This window comes from Oncorhynchus mykiss, chromosome 12, assembly GCF_057628025.1.
Source record: "Oncorhynchus mykiss isolate SJ-2025 chromosome 12, ASM5762802v1, whole genome shotgun sequence".
In the NCBI taxonomy this organism is placed as follows: domain Eukaryota; kingdom Metazoa; phylum Chordata; class Actinopteri; order Salmoniformes; family Salmonidae; genus Oncorhynchus; species Oncorhynchus mykiss.
In genome coordinates, this window is record NC_143033.1 from 62,159,903 (window position 1) to 62,186,003 (window position 26,101).

At 39.4% G+C, this 26,101-nt stretch overlaps 2 protein-coding genes across 4 annotated transcripts in view; one reads left to right on the plus strand and one right to left on the minus strand.

The window, feature by feature from the left end:
- Positions 1-4,470, plus strand: part of LOC110538919 (phospholipid-transporting ATPase IA) — a 231,317-nt gene extending 226,847 nt beyond the window's left edge. Inside the window, 1 exon segment of the mRNA XM_090191385.1 lies at positions 1,043-4,470. Coding sequence (XP_090047511.1) covers positions 1,043-1,231 — 189 coding nt within the window. The 3' untranslated portion in view covers positions 1,232-4,470.
- On the minus strand, positions 4,245-25,992 carry LOC110537866 (protein shisa-3 homolog). 3 transcript variants are annotated; one of them, XM_090192901.1, is made up of 2 exons: positions 25,834-25,992; positions 4,245-7,514 (listed from the first exon to the last, which is right to left on the minus strand). In XM_090192901.1, the coding sequence occupies exons 1-2, from the start codon at positions 25,847-25,849 to the stop codon at positions 6,919-6,921; spliced, it is 612 nt and encodes a 203-aa protein (XP_090049027.1). In that variant the 5' UTR covers positions 25,850-25,992; the 3' UTR covers positions 4,245-6,918. The 3 variants fall into 3 exon arrangements, with proteins under 3 accessions (XP_090049027.1, XP_021479973.1, XP_090049028.1); XM_021624298.3 differs by lacking the exon at positions 25,834-25,992 and adding an exon at positions 9,746-10,522; XM_090192902.1 differs by lacking the exon at positions 25,834-25,992 and adding an exon at positions 10,390-10,506.
- Between the last annotated feature and the right edge of the window lie 109 nt (positions 25,993-26,101).

The window sequence follows — 26,101 nt, forward strand, 5'->3', positions numbered from 1 at the left end:
ACTGTACTCGATACCATCTACTGGATCTTGCCTATGCTGCTCTGTACCATCACTCATTCATATATCCTTATGTACATATTCTTTATCCCCTTACACTGTGTACAAGACAGTAGTTTTGGAATTGTTAGTTAGATTACTTGTTGCTTGTTGGTTATTACTGCATTGTCGGAACTTGAAGCACAAGCATTTCGCTACACTCGCATTAACATCTGCTAACCATGTGTATGTAACAAATAAAATTTTATTTGATTTGACCTCTCCTTCCCTGTGTGCTGTGCCCTGTGTGAGGGGTGGTTAGAGCGAAAACGATTCAATAAACGTGTGCGATATTTTTCCCACAATGCACTCCTCTCACTGGGCCTTCTGAACTCATCTGCTGGCCTGCAGGTAGTGACGAAGTCATTTGAGACCTAAAGGTAAGCTAGGGGGTCAAAGGTTAAAGTTGCGATAGGAACTCCCATAGTTGAAGTTAGTGGCTGTAGAGCTAATGGTAGGTGGTAGGTGTCAGGTAACATGACCCTCCCTCGCGTAGCACTGGTCAAGCTTCTTAGGGAGCATGTTGTTATTTTTCAATAATATTGTTTTAATTCAATTGAAACTTATGTTGATTCTTGGTTTATTTTGAAAGTCATTCTTTAATTTATTTTTATTTAGTTAAAATCATTTTTACGAGTTTTTGTTTTGAAATGTTTTATTTTAAATTAAGTTAGTTTCTTTCTAATCGTGGTTAGAATTTGAACGTGTCAAGATGGTAGGTGTCAGGTAACATGACCCTCCCTCGCGTAGCACTGGTCAAGCTTCTTAGGGAGCATGTTGTTATTTTTCAATAATATTGTTTTAATTCAATTGAAACTTATGTTGATTCTTGGTTTATTTTGAAAGTCATTATTTAATTTATTTTTATTTAGTTAAAATCATTTTTACGAGTTTTTGTTTTGAAATGTTTTACTTTAAATTAAGTTAGTTTCTTTCTAATCATGGTTAGAATTTGAACGTGTCATCGTTTCCATCGTTTCTCACTGTTCATCTGTCCTGCTTGCAGACGGATACGCCTTCTCTCAAGACGAGAACAGAGTGGTCTCCCAGTCTGAGGTCATCCGGGCGTACGACACCACCAAATAGCGGACCAACGAATTGGGAAACCACGCCGCTCTCGGCCAGGACAGCCTATCACGATTCACAGTCGTTTTCCGACAGCGATTTGAATCTGAAGGGGGCAGCCTCTGGATAACTCTAGCCCGAGCCTCTCGGGAATTTGGACATGACAGAGGGATGTCTTGTACATCAAAAATGGAAAATAACTAGAAACAAAAAAGCATTCAAAAAGTATTCACTGTGCTGTAGTTGTGTGTCCAGCAGACATAAGCACTGTGCTTGCAATTTTAACAGTCTGTGGTTTGAAATTCCTTACTGTTCCTGCTCAGTTAAATGTGTTGAAGTATAACCAACTTAATGTCTCCTCCTTTCATATTAATAGAGAAAATATGAGCATTTTTTTTTTTTTTTTTTTATTTTTATTTCACCTTTATTTAACCAGGTAGGCTAGTTGAGAACAAGTTCTCATTTGCAACTGCGACCTGGCCAAGATAAGGCATAGCAGTGTGAACAGACAACACAGAGTTACACATGGAGTAAACAATTAACAAGTCAATAACACAGTAGAAAAAAGGGGAGTCTATATATACATTGTGTGCAAAAGGCATGAGAAGGTAGGCAAATAATTACAATTATGCAGATTAACACTGGAGTGATAAATGATCAGAAGGTTATGTACAGGTAGAGATATTGGTGTGCAAAAGAGCAGAAAAATAAATAAATAAAAACAGTATGGGGATGAGGTAGGTGAAAATGGGTGGGCTATTTACCAATAGACTATGTACAGCTGCAGCGATCGGTTAGCTGCTCAGATAGCAGATGTTTGAAGTTGGTGAGGGAGATAAAAGTCTCCAACTTCAGCGATTTTTGCAATTCGTTCCAATCACAGGCAGCAGAGAACTGGAACGAAAGGCGGCCAAATGAGGTGTTGGCTTTAGGGATGATCAGTGAGATACACCTGCTGGAGCGCGTGCTACGGATGGGTGTTGCCATCGTAACCAGTGAACTGAGATAAGGCGGAGCTTTACCTAGCATGGACTTGTAGATGACCTGGAGCCAGTGGGTCTGGCGACGAATATGTAGCGAGGGCCAGCCGACTAGAGCATACAAGTCGCAGTGGTGGGTGGTATAAGTTGCTTTAGTGACAAAACGGATGGCACTGTGATATTGAGCCAAAACAATCTATCATTTTGTCAAAAACTGTCAAAATTTTTAGGTATGTGTACTCCAATTGGTGACAGAATAATACAGATTCGTTTTTGATAAAATAAAATAAAAATGTAAATGTAGATTTAAAAAATATCCACCAAGCATATTAATAATTGACCACTTCAGAACAGACATTTTGTTGTTTTGTTGTTCTTTTGCGCTTTGTAAAATAATGATCTACTGTATAATAGGGCCTTACATTTGTTCATGCCTTCAGCCATCCATGTTTCTTTTTGTCTTCAAAATGTTTATTTTTTATTTAAGAAGTATGTAGTTATCGTGCCTAAATTGCCTTGTCTTTTTAATGATAGAGTCCTGCAACTTAGTCCAATTTCCAAAAATGTTGTACAGCAGGTTGATTGCTTTAAACAAGTAATTGCATTCCACACATTACTCAGCTGTAACAATCACAATGGTGCCTAACTAGACTTTTTCCCCGATAGAATACGTAAGATATCCTAGCTAGCGAGTTTAGAACAGTGCTCTACCCCTCGATTGGCAAGATGAGCTAACCCCCCCCCCCCCCCCATCCCTCTGCACTCGTGTTTACAATGTGGTAACAAGTGTGGCACATATAAAATCAAGTTTCCGTTGTTAATTTCTACCGAGTGTTTTGGGGGGGTGGCTGTATGACGATCCTGTTGAATTTCCGTATGTGGCAACTTTTCTTTCACAATCTTATATTCCCTTGGAATGGAGAGCTTATCCTTCCAACATAAGTGCCATTAGCTTAAGAGAGAGAGAAAATTGGCAAGAAAACTCCACACAGTATCAAAACTACTTTGTCTCTAGTTATTATGTGAATTTGTATTTTTATATTGGAGAAGTACGAATTTTGCATTGACCGGCTTTGTAATTAATTTTTGTCTCTTTTTTTTTTACAAACAAAATAATGCTAGAGTAATAGAAGGATGAGAAATATCTTTCTTAAATGTCTTGTTGTTATTAATATTGTTCTAATAACTGCTTGGTTTATTTATTATTTGACTGTATGTTTGTTCTCTTCTCCCTATGGGAGATCAGTTTCCTGTGTGTGTGTGCGTTTGCATGTGTGTGTATGTGTGTGGTCTGCGTGTGTGTGTGTGATCTGTCGTCTGCGTGTGTGTGTGTGTGTGATCTGTCGTGTGTGTGTGATCTGTCGTGTGTGTGTGTGTGTGTGTGTGTGTGATCTATCGTCTGCATGGGCATCTTCTACTCTGGATAACTTCATACGTACGCATATGTCTGTGTCCTTAATGTGAGACTGGGAGCCCTTGAAACCTCAGGTCTTACTTATTATTTGAGTGTGTGTTTGAGGATCTGTATGGGTGGGTGACTGACTGAATGACAGAGTGTGCAATACATGGTTGTCCGTGTGTGTGTATGGTGCTGCTTGCTCCTCGTCTGTCTGCACGACTCCAGGTATAATGATGGTGTACTGTCTACAGCTGCATGGCTCTCTGTGTGGCCAGACCTCATCCGCGGTGGTCCTGGGCCCTGACGCTAAGTCTGTCGCTTGACAGGAGATGTTGAACAATGCACAATGTTACCTTTCCAATAGTGGATATTTTGGTATTATCTGGTTATTGTAATTTCTCTGGGTGTACATGTTTGTAACTTTTTGTTTATCTGGTGCATTGTACCTCTTCTTTACAATAACTGTTTTTTTGTGGTTTTTCCTGGTTTTAGTGAGGGTATCAGTAAAAATGTATTTGTTATGCTATACTTTCGTGCTTCGATTGATTAGTTATGAACTGCTGTCATAATTCGAAAATGCTGAATGTGGTTCTTCTGATTTGAAATTTGTCGTGGAAAGCTTGGACTGTTGCTTTTTCCAAAACGGTTGTCTGTGATAGTTGTGGGCTGCATAAATGTAAAAAAGAAAACGTTCTTTGGTTTATTGTACTACTTTGATTCTCCCTCAAGTGTTGGTCACTACAGGAAAAAAATGCACTTTTCAATTTGTTTGATTATTGTTTATTTTTACGTCTTTCATTTAATGATTGTTCTGCATGTTGGGACTGCAAACTTAAGTGTTATGTCTTGGATGTCGATTAAGGTTGGGGTTAAATGCAGAAGACACATTTCAGTTGAATACATTCAGTTGGACAACTGATTAGGTCTCCATCCTTTCCCTTTCCCTGCCATGAAGGACTTCTACTAAAATAAACTTTACAAACAAGGAAACCAACCTTTGTCATCATCTCTGACCTACCGTCATAGAAATGGAATATTCCACGATCACAATATCTATGCTGCATCTCAAACGGCACCCTGTATACAGTGTACTACTATGGTCGGAAGTAGGGCACTATGTAGGGAATAAGGTGCCATCCCTCATTTCGGACTTTGTAAACGTCCACAATGAGAGGAGGCAGCTAGTTGTTTTCCCCATCAAATCATCATGTGTGTGGTAGCAAACAGGACCTGCAGAGCAATGAGAACCTATAAACAGGAAAAGGCAGGGGGAGACGGAAAACATAGTTCCCTTCCATGCGTGACAAACAAAGAAACGTCGTCATTATGGTGACGTTGTACTCCCTGGTGACTGGTGATCTGAGGTTTACTGTGGGGCCGTGTGGTAGAATATCCTTTTCGTTATAATTACAATAATTTGTCTCAATAATTTGTCTCTGTTATTGTCACAAAACCAACCTAGATGGTTTCTCTTTAGTCGTTAGTTCATGAAATACATATTTTCCTGACTAGGTGTACCCTTGCTAGAGTATTCATTCAAGAGTCCTTGGATTACTGTCAATATAACTTCAAAAACAATTCAATCTGTGAGGTATTTTCTTTGCGTTCTAAATAGATTTAGAGCAGTACCAGTACCAGTACAGGACCATCTAGAAGACAGTATCTGAAAGACGATGACTTTTTCATGTGTTTTTAAAAACCAGAAGTGTCCAAGCATAACCAAATGTATAGAAAATCAATTGTGTTGACATCTGCGCAACTTTAGCACAAAGAGCTCCAAGGAGTAGTATGCATGTGCTACCAAAGGTTTCTATTGGAACAGGATGCTTGTCTGGGTAAACATTGTAGATTTTGAGCCTTCCAAAAAAGAAAAAAGGACAGCAATACCCAAAGATTGTCGTGGCAGTCATCTCTGGGAATTGCTGTAATTTTTCCTTTGTTCGGAAGAGACTGTCTAGCTCCAAACATGATCCACTATATGATCTATTGTATCTAATCTGCCATAATAGGTCAGTGATTGCCAAGTTTATTTCACACTTAAATGACTAGGGTACAGAGAAATCTTTGGATTCTTGCCATACCTGCTCATCCAACCCAAAACTCTTCCCTATTTCTGGGACCAGTTGTTTTGAACACTGTGGCCATGACAGGCTCATTGAGCATTGACAATGACTGATCTCGTTGCCACATTCCTCATGTGAAGATTGATTGACAGGTAGCCTTTATGAACCGTTTCAGTTGCCTATATGTCTGAGGCTGGAGAAAAAGGGGGACTCCGCTATCTGTAAGACAACATTTTGGCTTGTAGAGTCTCTGTATTTAAGGTTCAATGTGTCATCCATGTTTGTGAATATCTTTGCATCCCCTCTCTTCAGTATAATAAGTAGTACATTAATAAACCAAATATGGAGGCTAAAAGGTGAAACACAAACTCAGGATTGTGACTCTAACAGCATAAAGGAAACAGTTGCCATTTTCCCAAGTTAGTACAAAATGTATCCATCCGTAAGTGAGCAATTAAGCAATTCTCAACCATTCAATCTTGGATTATTAAAGAGTAGGTTTCATTTTCGAAAATACTGACCAACTATTGAGTGTTTTATATTTTTTAAATGTACTTCTAGTTGTAGCGTTGCATGACGAGTACTCACAATCATAGAATTAGTCATTAGAATACTAATTAGATACTGGTGTTGACTAATATCATTAAATAAAAACAAACCAGCCAGTGAGCACTGTACACACAGTACATCCTTTGGCTTTGTTCACCCTACTGCACACCTTGGTGTCAGTCCTTCCCCTCTTTTAGGGATTTGCAATTGTCAAAATGATAATTTGATTAAATGTCCTGCAGCTCGCAACAAAATGTCTAGAACACTTCTTAATAATGTTCCTGCCACAAAAGTTATTGTGACAATTTGACATCACCATTTAACCAAATTGTGTATAAAAGAGAAAGGGAAGACAGAATATTGTTTACAATAGAAATGTATATATAAAAAAGTGCATAACATTGAAAACAATATTGACCAATAGAACAGTCTGTTCTAAGCAGAAGTCCATTCCTGTAATTTAGAGAGACAATACTCTCATGTACTCTGCTCGACTAGGAAGCTTTCTTGTGGTTTATCTTGAACAAAGCCTCCTGTCTCCCAGTCTCCATTCAACAGGCCTACTGCAGTGCATGTCAGGGCAGTCCTCCCAGTAGCCGATGACTGTGTGTCTGTCCACAAAACACACCAGGGTCATGTTCAGTACAGTTCACTGATTTAAAACAAACTCATACTGGGCAGGTTCAGGTAGTCCCTTCCTGTTGTTTCAGTGTGTTTTCTTCTGTTTAGTGCTTATTAATGAACATGACCCTACTCACGTCCCACAGTGTGTCCAACAGTGTGCTCCTGTAACCTCCTCCACCTCCTCGTTGCCAAGGAAGCCCCGTCAGCTCTGTCCAAAGTCTGCAAAGCCCTTAGCCCCGGAGAAGTGCTCCGGCTGTAGGGGGAAGAAGTACTGCTGGGGCAGCAGGAAGCCCGGGCCCTGGGCCAGGTGAGGCTGTTGGTGTGGGTGCATGGGCTGGTGCAGCTGCAGCTGGGCATGGGAGTGAGGGTGCTGGCGCCCGCCTGGCATGCAGGCTGCAGGGGAGGTGGAGGGGGGTGGAGGGGGTGGTGGGAGTAGCGGCTGAGGTGTGGAGGGGGAGGTGAAGACACGGGTGCTTGGTGCAGACGCTGACACCAAGCACCCGTGCTGCTGCCCCTGACCTCCGAGGGAGAAGCGGCGCACCGAGCTGCTCCCGCCAGCTGAGCTGGAACTGGTGGCCGTGCTGGACTGGCGCGAGGGGGTGCGCAGGCTGGCTGGCGCAGTGGTCAGGATCATGGGGATGGTCTCGCCCTGGCAGTTGCGCAGTGAGAAGCGGAGAGCCTGCTGGGTAGGCTGTTTGGGCCGCAGGCAGGTGCAACAGTAGATGGCAACCAGGGAGCCAACCACCACGAAGGCCACAAAGATAGAGCCCACCATCAGGAAGGGCACGTAGATAGGCTCTGCAAGGAGGAACAGGTGTTTGAATACTTGTACATTTGATAACTTGAATACCTGTTTGAAAAATTGAAAAAGCATCCCTTTACCTTCCTTGAAGTAATCACAGATCTGAATACTGGTTTTATTGGTGAAAGCAATAGGGTGGTAGCATTGCTTACACCTAACAAATCACTTACATACCTGTGCTCACCTCAAGGAAACTAGGAAGGATGTATTCATAAAGTAACAGGGCCAATGAGAAGTGGAGTTTACACTCAACTCTTTTTAGAGTCAGTGAAAATATGTGTGCGTAATAAACTGTATTGCAAACATGCACAGACATATGGGAACATCTTGATTGAATAAGATATGCATCTGTGAAATATTTGATTTTTCTACAGAATCCAGAATTATACCTTTTTTTATGGAAAGGGATTCAGGAGAAAATACATTTTTGAAGACAAAAGTCAAATGTTGCTCTTTACCTTCCTAAATCCCCTCAAAATTCAACATGTATTTACATTAACTCACAAGACATAATTTTGTATTGTTGCAAAAATATTTTCAATAGCTCATTTTAATATCAGACTGGTAGTACAAGTTTCTGGATCACAATACAATATAAGAAGACTACTGGGGTGTATTAGGCAAACACAGTGCTGCAAAAAAACTATTTTGCTACTATAAAAATAACCAACTACATTTAGGCTGTCTTAATACAATGTATTCAAAGTGTTAAAAGGCATTATATATTTTTTTATTCCATATAACCCTCATGCACCTACAAAACCAGGTGTTTTGTAGTTATTAATAGGCCTATCATTTAGCTACATTTTATTTCTTGGTTCTTGGTTAGTCATTGGCTCTATATTTATTTGCTTAAGGCCTGAATTGGACTATGCAAAAGGCTACTGTGCGAATGTTCATTCAGAAGCGTTTTTTCTGAAGACAATGTATTTTTCCAAAATGTAGATTAAACGTTCAGATTACACCTTAAATTAGCAATTGGCACCAGGGGAGGAAATTATTTTAAGTTGAATTATTATCAGAAAAAAAGAGGAAATTGTATTAACCACCCTGTAGGGTTTAGCAACTTGGGAGACCATTAAATTGAGCAATTTGGTGAAATGAGTTTTTTAAATATATATTTTTTATATGTTTCAGTTTTATTCCATAAATGGTACACATTTGGAACTAATGCTGATGAATAATTCCATGTGAATGAAAACTCTTCTTTTTAAATTAGAAATTAATTCTGAAATAATAACCCCTGCAACTCAGGCGTATCGAATACACACCTGAAGGTGATTTGATGTCCCCTTTGGATACAGTAAGGCATAGGCTATTCTGCCATTGGTGTGCAAAGTTATTATTTAGATTGCAGGATTATTACAAAGTTGCCTGGTTTATATAGGGGTCAAAATCAATCCACTTCTTTTCACAGCCTACTACTTCCAGTCCTGGTCTCTACAAAAAATAAAAACCTATGATTGGATCTATGATTTCTTGATTCAGCCTTGATTGTGACACTCCAGGTGTATCGCATGGCCCACTTTTCCTTTCCTTGTTTTGGGGACCGATAGCAATATACCTAACCTGTTGTCACATGAAGCCCAAGCCCCCAAAAACGGGTGCCCCACATATGCGTACAATCGGAGTTGCTTAGTGCTTACACCTCACAAAGTTCCTTTGTAAATCAAGATGGGCTGTCATTTCTGCATCTTGATAGAGCTATTACATTGTTATAACTAAATGAAAAGTTAGTTTTAGTGCTGATGTTAGGTTTCAAAATGACAACATACATTTTAAGGAGATTCTTAGGACAATGTACATATGAAAACAAAACATAGGTTGTGATAGATATATAGATAATTGCATGATCCCCCCCCTTGTATTATATGGATGTCATTTTTGGCATCTAAATTAATTAAAAATAGGCACCAAAAAAAAAGTTGGATTTATAGGTTATATTTTATCTTAAAATATAAGACTGATTGAAAACAAAAACTTTTATAATGAAACATGTAGGCTATTGCATGCCTGACACTGACCTGAAAAGGCTGAATGGTGAAACAAAATTGACTCTCATTTGAGTGACATGCATGGTTCATTAAAAGCGTGTCGACATATTGAATGTTGAACTCTTTCACTATATTGAATCTTTATTGAATCTTTGGAAATCCCACGTTTTGAAGTTAATTGTGCATTAACTTGTCCACTCCTGCCAGGCTCTGCATTGGTAGTCTAAACTTACGCGCTGCAAACTCAGTGTTATTCAGTTCTCGGTCGTTGGTACAGCTTCCCTGGTCCAGCCGTGCGTCCACAGCCGCGCAACAGTACCGCAGGGAGCAAGACCCGCAGCACACGGTCGCGTCCATGGTGTCAAAGTCCTCCGGACACTGAAAGCCTTCGTGGTAATTTCCATTAATGTCCAGCCACCCATGGCAGTACTCCCCTTGTGCGTCTGATATCCGTAGATTCCAGGTCAGGTAGCCCAGCAAGAGGTAGTTTAGCAGTCGCATCATCCCGACAAAAACCTTATTAAAAAACCTAGTAGCCGACACAGTATCCCTTAACTCCTGCCTTGTCTTTAAAATATTCGCATGATGAATTCGGTTTGAAACAGTTCCACGGCTGAATTACCTACAGTTTCAATAGTGTTTTAATTGTCATCATTCGTTTGATTTTAATTCAACCATACGATTTTTTACATTTATATCAATTTGGCATATACTCTCCTCATCCAAAATCGGACCAGTATCAGGTCACAGGTGTAAAATAAGCTTGAATTGAACTCAGGTTTGTCCAGGTGAATGATTGTTTCAGTCTCTTCTCAAAGTGTAATTATTGCGCAGGCAAAGACAATCATATATATAACCGAGTGTATCTGAACTTTACCTAGACATTTCTTCTCTTCAGAGCGTTCCTTTGGAAACAATTAAAATAAGTAATTCATCCATAGTTGTTCAGTTCCGTGAAGATGTGATACGGATGGCTACGGTCGTATGGTGTCCAACCTAATTTGAAATCTGTAGTTTTTTGTTACCGATTCTGTATAGGCGCGCACGCATCCCTTTGACCATCCGGCGTGCGCATCCATGATGGCGCGGGATTTTTTGCGTCACCACGCGGACGGTAGATTGCAGTGATGCTGAGAGCTGCTCGGTTTCCTTAAACATAATAAGGATAAAGAAAAAAAATACCTCATAAATTTAATTGTGCTAATGGAAAAATGTCATATTCATAAATGTAAATTCAGTAATAACAAAAAACTTCCGAATTCGAGCAGCACATTAAGACCTTTCTTCTAATAAGAAAGCTGTTAAAATCAAATCAAACTGTATTTCCCACATGCGCCGAATACAACAAGTGTCGACTTTACCGTGAAATACTTACTTACAAAGCCCTTAACCAACAGTGCAGTTCAAGAAAAATAAAATATTTACCAAGTAGGCTAAAAAATAAAAAGTAACACAATAAGAATAACAATGACGAGGCTATATACAGGGGGCACCGGTACCAAGTCAGTGTGCAGGGGTACAGGCTAGTTGAACAATCAATATGTGTGTTTATTTTAAGTTATTTATATAATCTGTCATTTGTTATACCCCCTATCATATGTTATCATTGTCTGCTTGTATACCTCTTGTATGCATACTGGTTTTTCTGCAATAAAAAATAATAAAAAATAAAAAGCATGCTGAGAGGTCATAGGCTACAGTAGTCATGCGTGCCCTTCACTTTCCGTATCAATAGGACAAGGGATATTAATACAGAGCCAACCATTTCAATAGTCTTATTTCATATTTGCACAATTAGTCTATAATTTCCAATAGCCTATGCCTACTGACCCTTATTTTGCATCCTGTTTGAAAAACACACATATACACATTGTTTGCAGCGTATCTACCTTCACCTCTCCCACTGGGAACGGACGTCAATTCAACGTCTACTGCACGTTGGTTCAACGTAGTAATGTCATTGAAATGACAGAGAAACAGCCTCGATTCAACCAGTGGGCTGTAACTTTCTCTCAAATCGCCAAACTTATATTGTTGTGTCGCCCTCTGGTGGCCTTAACGTTGACTGTCACCGTATTTTTTTTGCCATTGTACTTTATGGGTTGGATTTATTATCTTATTCGATTAATGGAGTGTTTTCCCTTTCTAGATGCCAATTGATATTCTTCTATAGGCCAACATGAGCATGTGCCAGCTAAATGTAGGTTAGCTAAAGGAAAGTGTATAGCCTACCTATACTGACTATTCCGTTTTTGTAAAGTAGAAAATCTAACAAAAAAACAGCAAATGACACCTTTATTTTGTATAATTTACCCCCTTTATTTGTTTTCTCTAATTCAATAACTTGGAATGTATGAGAAAATGTTGATTAGTGAATTCTTAAACATTTTATGGATTGGCATAATGAGCAAATTAATGTCATCAGTCAGTAGGCTAGATGTGACAATCATGCCATGTTTGGTCTCTTGTAGCATTATTTCAAACATTCCCCAAAAGCCAAACAACATTATTATCCAATTCATTTTTCCCCCTGTCTGGGGAATAATTTTGCACGCCCAATTTTTCAGTTTTTGATTTGTTTAAAAAAGTTTGAAATATCCAATAAATGTCGTTCCACTTCATGATTGTGTCCCACTTGTTGTTGATTCTTCACAAAAAAATACAGTTTTATATCTTTATGTTTGAAGCCTGAAATGTGGCAAAAGGTCGCAAAGTTCAAAGGGGCCGAATACTTTCGCAAGGCACTGTACATTTGTTGACCTACAACCGTTTTTGATTGACTTTTTTTCTATTGATTTGCCACAAGTAGGCCTATTGTCGGTGTATAGGCTAAAATTATGAAGATACCATAATAAAATAGACACAAGACATCATGGTTTAATTTGTTGTTTTATCAGTCGAGCAGAGAGGAGTAGCCTAATTTATTTACCAAGGTTAAGAACGGAAAGCAATCCCTGCCTCCTTAAATCCCATTCTATCTCTCTCATATCTCCATTAATCTCTCCCATTTCTCCATCATTTGCTGTGATTGATATTATGCATTGCTGAGAATGAGCAGTCATGATTGATTATGCCTACTATATGCATGTGTGCACAAATTAGTGATAGAGTTGTGCAGTTGTTGAAGTGTGTTTGTTTCAGTGTTCGTGTTTTATGCTTTGTGTATTTTTTTTCCTTCAGAAACGCCACTGCTTTTGAGCATTATGAACCTTAATAGATGCAAGGGGGACTTTAATAATATATATAATTATGACGGTTCAACACATTAAATGCTTCAGCTTAGGTTTGGTACATTCCCCTGTTCAAATAAATCATAAATCAATTCCAAAAGTCTCCCTGTAGTGTTTGCATTCAATTAGCATACAGCAATAAATTAACTCTAAAATTCCATCTCGAGTGCGAATTATACCGTGACATTCGGGGGGGCTCTGTTTTTTTCCACAAGACCTATTCACGTGCACAATTTTTTTTTTATGGGCTTTATAGTGAAGACATGTCATTTAACTGTAAAAATGGATTACCTTTTAATGTGCCTTGAACACAACCGATCATTATGCTTTCATCTGATTGTCAAACAAATCACTTCAAAAAGGGTTCGTCTACTCCAAAATAAGCATTTGAACAGTGCACTGTGCACCACCATGAATGGAAAGGGACATTACAAACACCAATAAGTGTCATGAAATTCAGCCTACAAAGTGGAGTGTGTTCACAGCTGCCAAGGGAAGCCATGCTTCCCCAAAATGCTAGCGATAAGAAAAGAAACAAAAGTATAAACAGCGCCCGTGTCTAAGTATCTGTAGCCCATGTATCTGATGCTGTCTGCCCAGAAATAATATGACATGACACATATTAAGACAGAAGGGTGCTGTTTTGCTTGCTCGGATGCTTGCTTTGGTGAGGTTCATTAGTCTTGCTATCAGTGGGTGTCTTTGTCAAAATTATCAATATATGCCGAGATGACCTATCAGACTTTAAGTGGGGATATTTGTATTTGCTGCCAAGGCAGCAGCTACTCTTTCTTGAGTCCAGCAAAATTAAGGCAGTTATGAATATATTGTAATGTTTTTAAAATTGTGTAACAGATTAATTGTGTGCCCTCAGGCCACTACTCCACTACCACAAATCTACAACACAAAATCCGTGTGTATAATGCGTATGTTATCGTGTGTCACGTCGGTATGAATGATTCGGGAGACAGGTGCAGGAATGCGTAATCGTTTTTTTTATTAAGCCCCAAATTACGGCGTGCCGTGTAAAGGCGCAGGACGAAGACCAAACCAAAACTATACAAAAACACAGGGTTGAAACAAACAAAAGAGTGAGGAGTACCTCGAATAAATAACACACTCACAATGATTAACACACAGGAGACCCGTAATCATCTGCGCAATCCACAAGGGCAGGAAAGCCCAAAACACACAGCACAGGTACTCACACGCACCAATGGACATTGTAACAATGATCGACAGGACAATGGTAAACCAAGGGCATACATATACAATTACCAATCACTGGGAATGGGGGCCAGGTGTGCGTAATGAATGTTCTGGAGGGATCCGTGACATTGTGTGTGTGTATGCATGTGTCTGTGCCTGTGTTTGTGTCTCTTCACAGTCCCCGCTGTTCCAGAAGGTGTGTTTTATAAATAAATAAAAATCTGATTCTACTTGCATCAGTTACTTGATGTGGAATGGAGTTCCATGTAGTCATGGCTCTATGTAGTACTGTGCTCCTCCCATAGTCTGTTCTGGACTTAGGGAATGTGAAGTGACCTCTGGTGCCATTTCTTGTGGGGTATGCATGGGTGTCCGAGTTGTGTGCCATTAGTTCAAACAGACAGCTCGGTGCATTCAACATGTCAATACCACTCATAAATACAAGTAGTGATGAAGTCAATCTCTCCTCTGCTTTGAGGCAGGAGAGATTGACATGCATTGTTAGAGCTCTGTGTACATCCGGCTGGCCCTGTTCTGAGCCAATTGCATGTCCCGCTTTGTGGCACCTGACCATACGACTGAACAGTTGCTACAAAACTAGGCCTTGTAGGACCTACCTTGTTGATAGTGATGTGAAGGCAGAGCTGCACTTTATTATGGACAGACTTCTCCCCATCTTATAGCTACTGTTGTGTCTAGTGATGCACCGATATGACATTTTGGTCCGATAGCGATATTTTCCTTGCAAAAAAAAGCGATACCGAAAACCGAAATTTAAGATTTAAGTTGCCTTTTAAACTTTAAAATACAGTTAAATTAGAGACACTGAATTTCAGTGCAAAAGACGTCACTACAGTCCCTGGATCAAATCCAGGCTGTATCCCATCCGGCCGTGTTTGGGAGTCCCATAGGGTGGCACACAATTGGCCCAGCGTGGTCCGGGTTTGGCCAGGATAGGCCGTCATTGTAAATAAGAATTTGTTCTTAACTGACTTGCCTGGTTAAATAAAGGTTAAACACACACACACACACACACACACACACACACACACACACACACACACACACACACACACACACACACACACACATACTAAAAAGTTATATTGTTTGCATTTAGGTATTAGAGGTCAACCGACTATGATTTTTCGACGCCGATACCGATTATTGGAGGATTTAAAATTTTTAAAAAGCCAATACCGATTAATCGGCCATTTTTTTAAATGTATTTGTAATAATGACAATTACAACAATACTGAATGAACACTTATTTTAACTTAATATAATACATCAATAAAATCAATTTAGCCTCAAATAAATAATGAAACATGTTCAATTTGGTTTAAATAATGCAAAACAAAAGTGTTGGAGAAGAAAGTAAAAGTGCAATATGTGCCATGTAAGAAAGCTAATGTTTAAATTCCTTGCTCAGAACATGAGAACATATGAAAGCTGGTGGTTCCTTTTAACATGAGTCTTCAATATTCCCAGGTAAGAAGTTTTAGGTTGTAGTTATTATAGGAATTATAGGACTATTTCACTCTATGCCATTTGTATTTCATTAACCTTTGACTATTGGATGTTCTTATAGGCACTTTAGTATTGCCAGTGTAACAGTATAGCTTCCGTTCCTCTCCTCGCTGCTCCCTGGGCTCGAACGAGGAACACAACGACAACAGCCACCCTCGAAGAAGCGTTACCCATGCAGAGCAAGGGAAACAACCACTCCAAGTCTCAGAGCGAGTGGCGTTTGAAACGCTATTAACGCGCACCCCGCTAACTAGCTAGCCATTTCACATCGGTTACACCAGCCTCATCTCGGGAGTTGATAGGCTTGAAGTCATAAGCAGCGCAATGCTTGACACACAACGAAGAGCTGCTGGCAAAACGCACGAAAGTGCTGTTTGAATGAATGCTTACGAGCCTGCTGCTGCCTACCACCGCTCAGTCAGATACTTGTATGATTGAATGCTCAGTCAGATTATATGCAACGCAGGACACGCTAGATAAACTAGTAATATCATCAACCATGTGTAGTTAACTAGTGATTCTGATTGATTGATTGATTGATTGGTTTTTATAAGTTTAATGCTAGCTAGCAACTTACCTTGTCTTACTGCATTCGCATAACAGGCAGTCCTTGTGGAGTGCAACGAGAGGCAGGTGGTTATAGCGTTGGACTAGTTAACTGTAAGGTTGCAAGATTGGATCCCCCGTGCTGACATGGTGAAAATCTGTCGTTCTGCCCCTGAACGAGGCAGTCATCATTGAAAATAAGAATGTGTTAACTGACTTGCCTAGTTAAATAAAGATTAAATAAAGGTGTACTTTAAAAAAAAAAAAATGTAAACGGCTAAATCGGTGTCCAAAAATACAGATTTCCGATTGTTATGAAAACTTGAAATCGGCCCTAATTAATCGGCCATTCCGATTAATCGGTCGACCTCTATTACGTATGTCCCCATTACCAGTAAATCATAACCTATTTCTTTCACTTACAGTTGAAGTCAGAAGTTTACATACACCTTAGCCAAATACATTTAAACACAGTTTTTCACAATTCTTAACATTTAATCCTAGTAAAAATTCCCTGTCTTAGGTTAGTTAGGATCACCACTTTATTTTAAGAATGTGAAATATCAGAATAATGGTAGAGAGAATGATTTATTTCAGCTTTTATTTCCTTCATCACATTCCCAGTGGGTCAGAAGTTTACATACACTCAATTAGTATCTGGTAGCATTATTTAACTTGGGTCAAACGTTTTGGGTAGCCTTCCACAAGCTTCCCACAATTAGTTGGGTGAATTTTGACCACTTCCTCCTGACAAAGCTGGTGTAACTGAGTCCGGTTTGTAGGCCTCCTTGCTCGCACATGCTTTTTCAGTTTTGCCCACACATTTTCAATTGGATTGAGGTCAGGGCTGGACTTTGTTGTCCTTAAGTTGTCCTTAAACCATTTTGCTACAACTTTGGAAGTATGCTTGGGGTCATTGTCCATTTGGAAGAACCGTTTGCGACCAAGCTTTAACTTCCTGACTGATGTCTTAAGATGTTGCTTCAATATATCCACTTAATTTTCCTTCCTAATGATGCCATCTATTTTGTGAAGTGCACCAGTCCTTCCTGCAGCAAAGCACCCCCACAACATGCCACCCCCGTGCTTCACGGTCCCCCATTTTCCTCCAAACACAACAATGGTCATTATGACCAAAAAGTTCTATTTTTTTTTCATCAGACCAGAGGACATTTCTTCAGAAAGTGCGATCTTTGTACCCATGTGCAGTTGCAAACCGTAGCCTGGCTTTTTTATGGCGGTTTTGGAGCAGTGGCTTGTGGTTGTTCTGGGATTGATTTGCACTTTTCGCACAAAAGTACATTCATCTCTAGGAGACAGAACACGTCTCCTTCCTGAGCGGCATGATGGCTGTGTGGTCCCATGGTGTTTATACTTGCATACTATTGTTTGTAGAGATGAACGTGTACCTTCAGGCATTTGGAAATTGCTCCCAAGGATGAACCAGACTTGTGGAGGTCTACAATTATTTTTCTGAGGTCTTGGCTGATTTATTTTGATTTTCCCATGATGTCATGCAAAGAGGAACTGAGTTTGAAGGTAGGCCTTGAAATACATCCACAGGTACACCTCGAATTTACACAAATTGTGTAAATTAGCCTACCAGAAGCTTCTAAAGCCATAACATAATTTTCTGGAATTTTCCAAGCTATTTAAAGGCACAGTCAACTTAGTGTATGTAAATTTCTGACCCACTGGAATTGTGATACAGTGAAATAATCTGTCTTGTACAATTGTTGGAAAAATGACTTGTGTCATGCACAAAGTAGATGTCTTAACCAACTTGCCAAAACTATAGTTTGTTAACAAGAACTTGGTGGAGTAGTTGAAAATGAGTTTTAATGACTCCAACCTAAGTGTATGTAAACTTCTGACATCAACTGTACTTGCTGTGCTGTTTCGTTGTTCATTTGTTCAGTCGTTTCATTCTCAATCGGGACTTCTATAGAACGTTTGAGTCTTTGCTATGGAACGGCGTTTGGGTCTTTGCATGTCAAAAAAGATTTAACATTATTTGATGTATCAAATAACATTATTTGACGTGTCAATTAAGCTTGTTGACCAATTAGGACCTGAATATGACTGCACGTCACATAATAATTTTACGTGGTCATACATTTTTTACGTAAATGAACCAAAGAGCTGAAGGCGGTCTAGAAGTGTTGGACTTTGTTGACAAAGACTTTCAAGATAAACTGGTTGAAAAAATGTGTTTTGTTTGCTCGATACTGATTCAATATGGTATTTAATTCCAAATAATGTGTTTAATAAATTGGAAGGTCTTCAATTTTTACTGAAATGTAATTATATTCCTGAAAGATTACCTGCTAAATTGGCTAGGTTTCACCAACAAGCTTTACTGGCCTGGAAAATATGTTTCCTGCACAATTTTTCCCCTCATAAATCTCTTTTGTGGAATAATTCAGACATAACTGTAAGGAATAAGTCATTGTTCTACCCCAGCTGGCATGAGAGGAATATTGACTTTGTCCTTGATATTTTTCCTTGATATTTTCAACAACAAGGGTAATATTCTCACATATGAACAATTTATAACATTGAAAGAGTTTCCAATACCTTTCAGAGAGTTTATTTCTGTGATCAAAGCCGTTCCCAGTGGTGTAACTACACTTATGAAAAGTCATCTTAATTTTGGGAATGATCACAAAGTTTATCCAGAACTCAGATTGGAAGGCGTGGGCTTACTTGAGAAATCTTGTTGTAATAAATATATAAGACAAATTCTTCATTCACAAAACCAACTTACACCGAGAGGAAAGTTTTTCTGGAACATGCTTATTCCTGACATTGTCTGGAAAAATGCATGGTTAAGACCTTACGAATACTGTATACCAAACAAAGTTAAGGAAGTGCACTTCAACATTTTGCGTAAGATATATCCATGTAATTCTATGATGTCCACATTTGTGGCTATTGATGATATCTGCATTTTCTGTGAAAAAGAAGGTGAGGCTCTGTCTCACTTGTTCTTTGAATGTAAATTTGTGTCCGAATTTTGGGAAAACCTTGCAAAGTAATTATGAACACTGCCTATAATTTTAACATAAAATATATAATATGTTACTATTGCAATGATAACAAAACCACTGAAATGATTGTTAATTTTTTTATTCTTGTTGCCAAATACTTTATACACAAACAAAAATTTCAAAATTCTATACCAAAACTTCCAATTTTTCTGATTGAATTTAATTATCTTATTAAAACACTAACCCTAGTGAATAACAAAAATAATAACATCTTCATGAATCATTATAATAAAATATTTTCAGAGTGAATATAATTGCACTTAAATTGTTTCTTTTTTTGTATTTTATATTTTTTGTATGTTTGAGCATTGTTAATACCTGAGTTTGGTATGCTAGACATGTTTGATGTAGCAATGTAAGTTGATTTTTGTATTATGAATAATAAATAAAATAAAAAAAATAAAAAATAAACATTTTTTTACGTAGTTATTACACATTGCTTACACTATCACTCGTATTTCATATGTCACAATGATTCATCGATACGTATGCTACGTTGCTGGTAAAGTTGTCTCACGCACCTACAGTGCTGGTAATTTTTTTTAAAGCTAGCTAGCTCATGGATGCAAACAGTGTTCTTCCCCCAAAACATAGCAAAACGACATAATCTGTTTCAGTAGCTAAAGGTAGTTAGCTAACTATATAGCTATATATATAGGTGTCATCATCTAAAATAACCCTCATTTGTAAGACAGTTCTTATTTTGTTAATGGTGGTCGGACCCATCTATGTGAAGCTAGCCATAATAAGGGTTAGCCACAACAGTGAACTTTGCAGTCAGCCTTCAAATTAAAAGTATGGCATAATTCTACTATTTGTATTCATTTGCATCACTGTCAATGACATACTTTTATTTTGAAGGCAAACCGCAAATTCCACTATTGTGCCTAATCATTATTGTGGCTAGCTTCACAACACAGAACCTGATCCGGTCACGGCTCACTAGCTAGATGAAGCTAGCTGGCTCCTTATAACGTTAGCTTTGGGCAACAGGGTTAAGTAGCTGGCTAGCTATTTATTTTCATGAAATTATGTTCAATTTCAATAGGCAAGCAACAAGTGGCAACCCAGCTAATACTTACTCACAAGGATTCATAAATCATTGCTAAGAATAATGAAAAGAACTGCAGTTTCTACTAGTCATTGTTTTCAGGCAGGTTGTATTGGTGCTAGCTAGGTACCAAGCTAAAGCTAGCTACCCAAGAAGTTGCGGTTGAACAAATTATGGTTTATTACCAACGCGGTATTGAAAACACATCGTTCATGGCCGGTGTTTGCAGACTCTTTTGTACATCTTTGACAGTGCTACTGTATCTTTTTAGACACGCAAAGACCCAAACGGCGTTCCATAGTATGAATGTCGTGAATCTAATAGCAGTGACGCTATTACTGTGTAACTCCGGTAGGGCAGCATCTGAAAAATAGCACACTTGGTAGTGTGTACCAGTGCTCGACCAGTCAGTGACAACCAACATCACCCACGACAGAGAACGGTTGATTGTCAAGGGCAATGAATTCCATTATCTTAGCTTTAATGGATTTCGCTTTTGAGTTGTCTCTCTGAAATTCTTACTGTTTCAAATGACTGCTCGACTTGTTGACTGCTCGATCCACACAGCAGACATTGTGGGCTAAGTTATGAATGCTGTGTGCACGTGTAGCGACAAATTTTACGTGGCGTCATTACATCATATGTATACGTTAAATAGGTATACACTTCAGCTTTGACATTGGTTTTGCAAATTGACCTATGTCATGTTGGCATTTTTAGCGAATGTTGGCATTTTTAGCGAATATCGTCCAATTCATATATGTTCACCGATATATGATATATCGTGCATCCCTAGTTGATAAAGTTCTGAATTGACAAACACAAATATATATCAGTAATAACAATACTGTCAAACAACTGACAAGGTAATGCAATCTTAGGTCTGTTCAGCAAACCTCTAATGTCAGTTCTGACATGTTTTTACCGTGACAGTTTCAATCCAGGGTTACTCCAAGCAGTTTAGTCACCTTAACTTGCTCAATTTCCACATTATTCATTACAAGATTTAGTTGAGGAATGAATTGTCCCAAATACAGTGCTTTTAGTTTTAGAAAAATGTAGGACTAACTTATTCCTTGCCACCCATTCTGAAAATCACTGTAGCTCATTGTTAAGTGTTGCAGTCATTTCAGTCGCTGTGGTAGTTGACGTGTATAGTTGTTAGAGGAATTCTAAATTCCTCTGTATTATTTCCCAATCAGAATTAATTACTCTGTCAATGCATTCTATGGGATTGTAAGACCCAATATTTTTTATAAGAAATGGACAGAGCCCCGGTCTTAAAAGTCAGGTAACAGCGTTTAATTCAAGAGAGTACTGGTACATACACATTTTTCCACAGGTTATAAACTGAAAATGACGTCAGCGTTTTCTAAATGTTCTATCTCTTCATGACACTAGTAGAGAGGCCCTATAGTTCTCGAGCCTTCCCTCCTCGCCTGAAGCCAAGGTCAGTCAGTATAAATCAGCATTCTAGACAGTCTGGAGATAGTTCATTCATTTGTACCAAGGCACTGTTCTAAACTCCTGACTATATTATATACAATTGGGAATGGGAGCAAGAGAGAAAATTCATATATGTAACGTACATAATAGCATTTGGACTAGTCAGTCCTGATTGAAATGTATACATAATTAGTCATCATTGATAAAAATTCCCTTAACAATAGTGTTGAGTCATTGGCCATAGGCCATTGGCATGTCATTAGTAAAGATTGCCACTGCTTTTGAGCAAAAGCAGGCAGACTGGTTTCTCAAATAAAGAGTAGGCATAGAAAATACAAAATTATATATTTCTATAGGAACCAGGGTAAGGGTAATTTCCATTCCAGTCGATTCAGAAAGTAAACCTAATTCCAAAACAGTGAATTTCAGTGTACTTCCTGAACTGAATGCAATTCAAATGGAATTGACCCCAACCCTGATAGGAACCTTGTTCTGCATCCCAAATCCCCTATATTATTTTTTTTAACCTTTATTTAACCAGGTAGGCCAGTTGAGAACAAGTTCTCATTTACAACTGCAACCTGGCCAAGATAAAGCAAAGCAGTGCGACAAAAACAACGCAGAGTTACACAACAAATGTACAGTCAATAACACAATAGAAAAATGTACAGTGTGTGCAAATGTAGAATAGTAGGGAGGTAAGACAATAGAGGCGAAATAATTACAATTTAGCATTAACACTGGAGTGATAGATGTGCAGATGATGATGTGCAAGTAGAGATACTGGGGTGCAAAAGAGCAAGTGGATAAGTAACAATATAGGGATGAGGTAGTTGGGTGTGATATTTACAGATTGGCTGTGTACAGGTACAATAATTGGTAAGCTGCTCTGACAGCTGATGCTTAAATTTAGAGGGGGATATAAGACTCCAGCTTCAGTGATTTTTGCAATTCATTCCAGTCATTGGCAGCAGAGAAGTGGAAGGAAAGGTGGACAAAGGAAGTGTTGGCTTTGGGGATGACCAGTGAAATATACCTGCTGGAGCGAGTGCTACGGGTGGGTGTTGCTATGGTGACCACTGAGCTGAGTTGAGGCGGGGCTTTACCTAGCATAGACTTAGATGACCTGGAGCCAGTGGGTTTGGCGACGAATATGTAGTGAGGGCCAGCCAACGAGAGCATACAGTTCGCAGTGGTGGGTAGTATATAGGGCTTTGGTGACAAAACGGATGACACTGTGATAGACTACATCCAGTTTGCTGAGTAGAGTGTTGGAGGCTATTTTGTAAATGACATCACCCAAGTCAAGGATATGTTGCATAGTCAGTTTTACGAGGATATGTTTAGCAGTATGAGTGAAGGAGGCTTTGTTTCGAAATAGGAAGCCGATTCTAGATTTCATTTTGGATTGGAGATGCTTAATGTGAGTCTGGAAGGAATGTTTACAGTCTAACCAGACACTTAGGTATTTGTAGTTGTCCACATATAAGTCAGAACCATCCAGAGTAGTGATGCTAGTCGGGCGAAAGAGTGCGGGCAGCAATCGGTTGAAGAGCATGCACTTAGTTTTACCTGCATTTAAAAGCAGTTGGAGGCCACGGAAGGAGTGTTGTATGGCATTGAATCTCATTTGGAGGTGTCCAAAGAAGGGCCATATGTATACAGAATAGTGCCGTCTGCATAGAGGTGGATCAGTGAATCACCAGCAGCAGGAGCAACATCATTGATATATACAGAGAAGAGAGTCGGCCCGAGAATTGAGGCAGTCATTTGAGAAGCTAAGGCTATTGAGTCTGCCGATAAGAATGCAGTGATTGACAGAGTCGAAAGCCTTGGCAAGGTCGATGAAGACGGCAGCACAGTACTGTCTTTTATCGATGGCGGTTATGATATCGTTTAAGACCTTGAGCGTGGCTGAGGTCTACCCATGACCAGCTCAGATGGCATAGTGGAGAAGGTACGGTGAGATTTGAAGTGATCTGTTTGTTAACTTGGCTTTCAAAGATTTTAGAAAGGCAGGGCAGGATGGATATAGGTCTATAACAGTTTGGGTCTAGAGTGTCTCCCCCTTTGAAGAGGGGGATGACTGTGGCAGCTTTCCAATCTTTGGGGATCTCAGACGATGCAAAAGAGAGGTTGAATAGGCTAGTAATAGGGGTTTCACCAATTTCGGCAGATAATTTTAGAAAGAGAGGATCCAGATTGTCTAGCCCAGCTGATTTGTAGGGATCCAGATTGCAGCTCTTTCAGAACATCAGCTGTCTAGATTTGGGTGTAGGAGAAGCGGGGGGGGGGGGGGGGGGGCTTGGGCAAGTTGCTGCAGGGGGTGCTGAGATGTTGGCCCGGGTAGGGGTAGCTGGTGAGGAAATGTATTTTAAAGAGCAACCAGGCATCCTCTACTGATGGGATGAGGTCAATATCCTTCCAGGGTACCCGGGCAGGTCGATTAGAAAGGCCTGCTTGCTGAAGTGTTTTAGGGACTGCGGACCCTTTACGCACGCGGGCAATGAGGCAATGATCGCTGAGATCCTGGTTGAAGACAGCAGAGGTGTATTTAGAGAGCAAGTTGGTCAGGATGATATCTAAGAGGGTGCCCATTGTTATGGATTTAGGGTTGTACATTGTAGGTTCCTTGATACTATGTGTGAGATTGAGGGCATCTAGCTTAGATTGTAGGACGGCCGGGGTGTTAAAAGCATGTCCCAGTTTAGGTCACCTAACAGTACGAATTCTGAAGATTGATAGGGGGCAATCAATTCACATATGGTGTCTAGGGCACAGCTGGGGATCTATAACAAGTGGCAACGGTGAGAGACTTGTTTCTGGTAAGGGGGATTTTTAAAAGTAGAAGCTCGAATTGTTTGGGCACAGATCTGAGTAGTATGACAGGACTCTGCAGGCTAACTCCGGCCCATTTGGCAGTTCTATCTTGTTGGAAAATGTTATAGTTAAGGATGGAAATTTCAGGATTTTTGGTGGCCTTCCTAAGCCAGGATTCAGACACGGCTAGGACATCCGGGTTGACGGAGTGTGTTAAAGCAGTGAATATAACAAATTTAGGGAGGAGGCTTCTAATGTTACCGTGCATGAAACCAAGACTTTTACTGTTACAGAAGTCAACAAATTAGAGCGCCTGGGGAATGGGAGTAGAGCTAGCGGCTGCAGGGCCTGGGTTAACCTCTACATCACCAGGGGAACAGAGGAGGAGTAGGATAAGGGTACGGCTAAAGGCTATAAGAACTGGTCGTCTAGTGTTTTCGGAACAGAATTTCGTAAGAAGCATTTCAAGGTCCTGGAGTGGCCTAAGCCAGTCTCCAGATCTCAAGCCCATAGAAAATCTTTGGAGGGAGTGAAAGTCTGTGTTGCCCAGCAACAGCCCCGAAACATCACTGTTCTAGAGGAGATCTGCATGGAGGAATGGGCCAAAATACCAGCAACAGTGTGTGAAAACCTTGTGAAGAAGGGAGAACTTGCACAATTGATGGCTGACTAAATAGTTTTTTGCCCCACTGTATGTGTAATTACTGTCACTGAAGGTTTGTCTTTACTACCTTTTATTCTCTAGAGATAATTTCTCATCCTTTTTTCTTACTTCGGCTAAAACAGTTAAAGACAAAGAGTCTTTGTCAAGGAATTAGACATTCTCTGTATTTTTCCCCAAGCTTTTTGTATGTCAGACAGATTCCATATTCCACCTTTGTCAACAATGACAATATTTCTTTATTATCTCTTGCCTATACTTTGAAATGGTTCTTCATATCACTAGACAGTGAATTTTAAATATCTTTCATGCTCACAACCGGAGGAGCTGTTCCACCCTTTTCCAGAGTGATTTTCCCACTTAACAATGGCATTATATTAACTAAAAAGTTGTATATTATATATTTCTATGTTTATATATTTATATATTTATTTAACCCCAAAATATATCCCTTTTGAGGACTCAAACCTCTTCTAGAACACAAATTGTTTATGTAGAGCCTGGTTACCAATAAAAATGTATGTTCACTTCAAAAAGCTTGTTGAAGGCATACATTAACCACATGTGTAAAGATTGCTACTCAATTAGCAACTCCCTTCTATGCAACAAGAAGGTTTCACAAAAAGAAAGGACTCTAACCTTTTAATAGAGGACTTAAATCCCTATAATAGAGAACAATGGACTTGAACCTTATACATCACAGATACATATCACTCATTGCATGCACAAATTTTACCCTGATTTGGTTCTTTTAAAATGATATTGGGTCTACACTCACCCAGCACTTCTGCCATCAATTAGGAGATTAAGAGTTGACTCCCAAAGTGGATTGCGCTCAGCCTTCTCTCTTCCTTCTGGATCAACAGATTTGATTTGTTTTTTCTTGTTGTTGTTCAGACCAATTTACCCGGGTCACGGCACCAAATGTTAGCAGTTGATGTCATTCTTCAATAACACAGACCCCAAAGCAAGGGGGAGGAAAATAGGTAAATTCAAAGATGACACATCATGCGGTGAGGTAGATGTTCATGCTCCCCTGTCCTCAA

Coding starts and splice junctions, on each gene's coding strand:
- LOC110537866 (XM_021624298.3), bottom strand. CDS start 10,016: ATGATGCGACTGCTAAACTACCTCTTGCTGGGCTACCTGACCTGGAAT. Junction 7,515..9,745: donor TAACACTGAGTTTGCAGCGC/GTAAGTTTAGAC, acceptor TCCTCCTTGCAG/AGCCTATCTACGTGCCCTTC.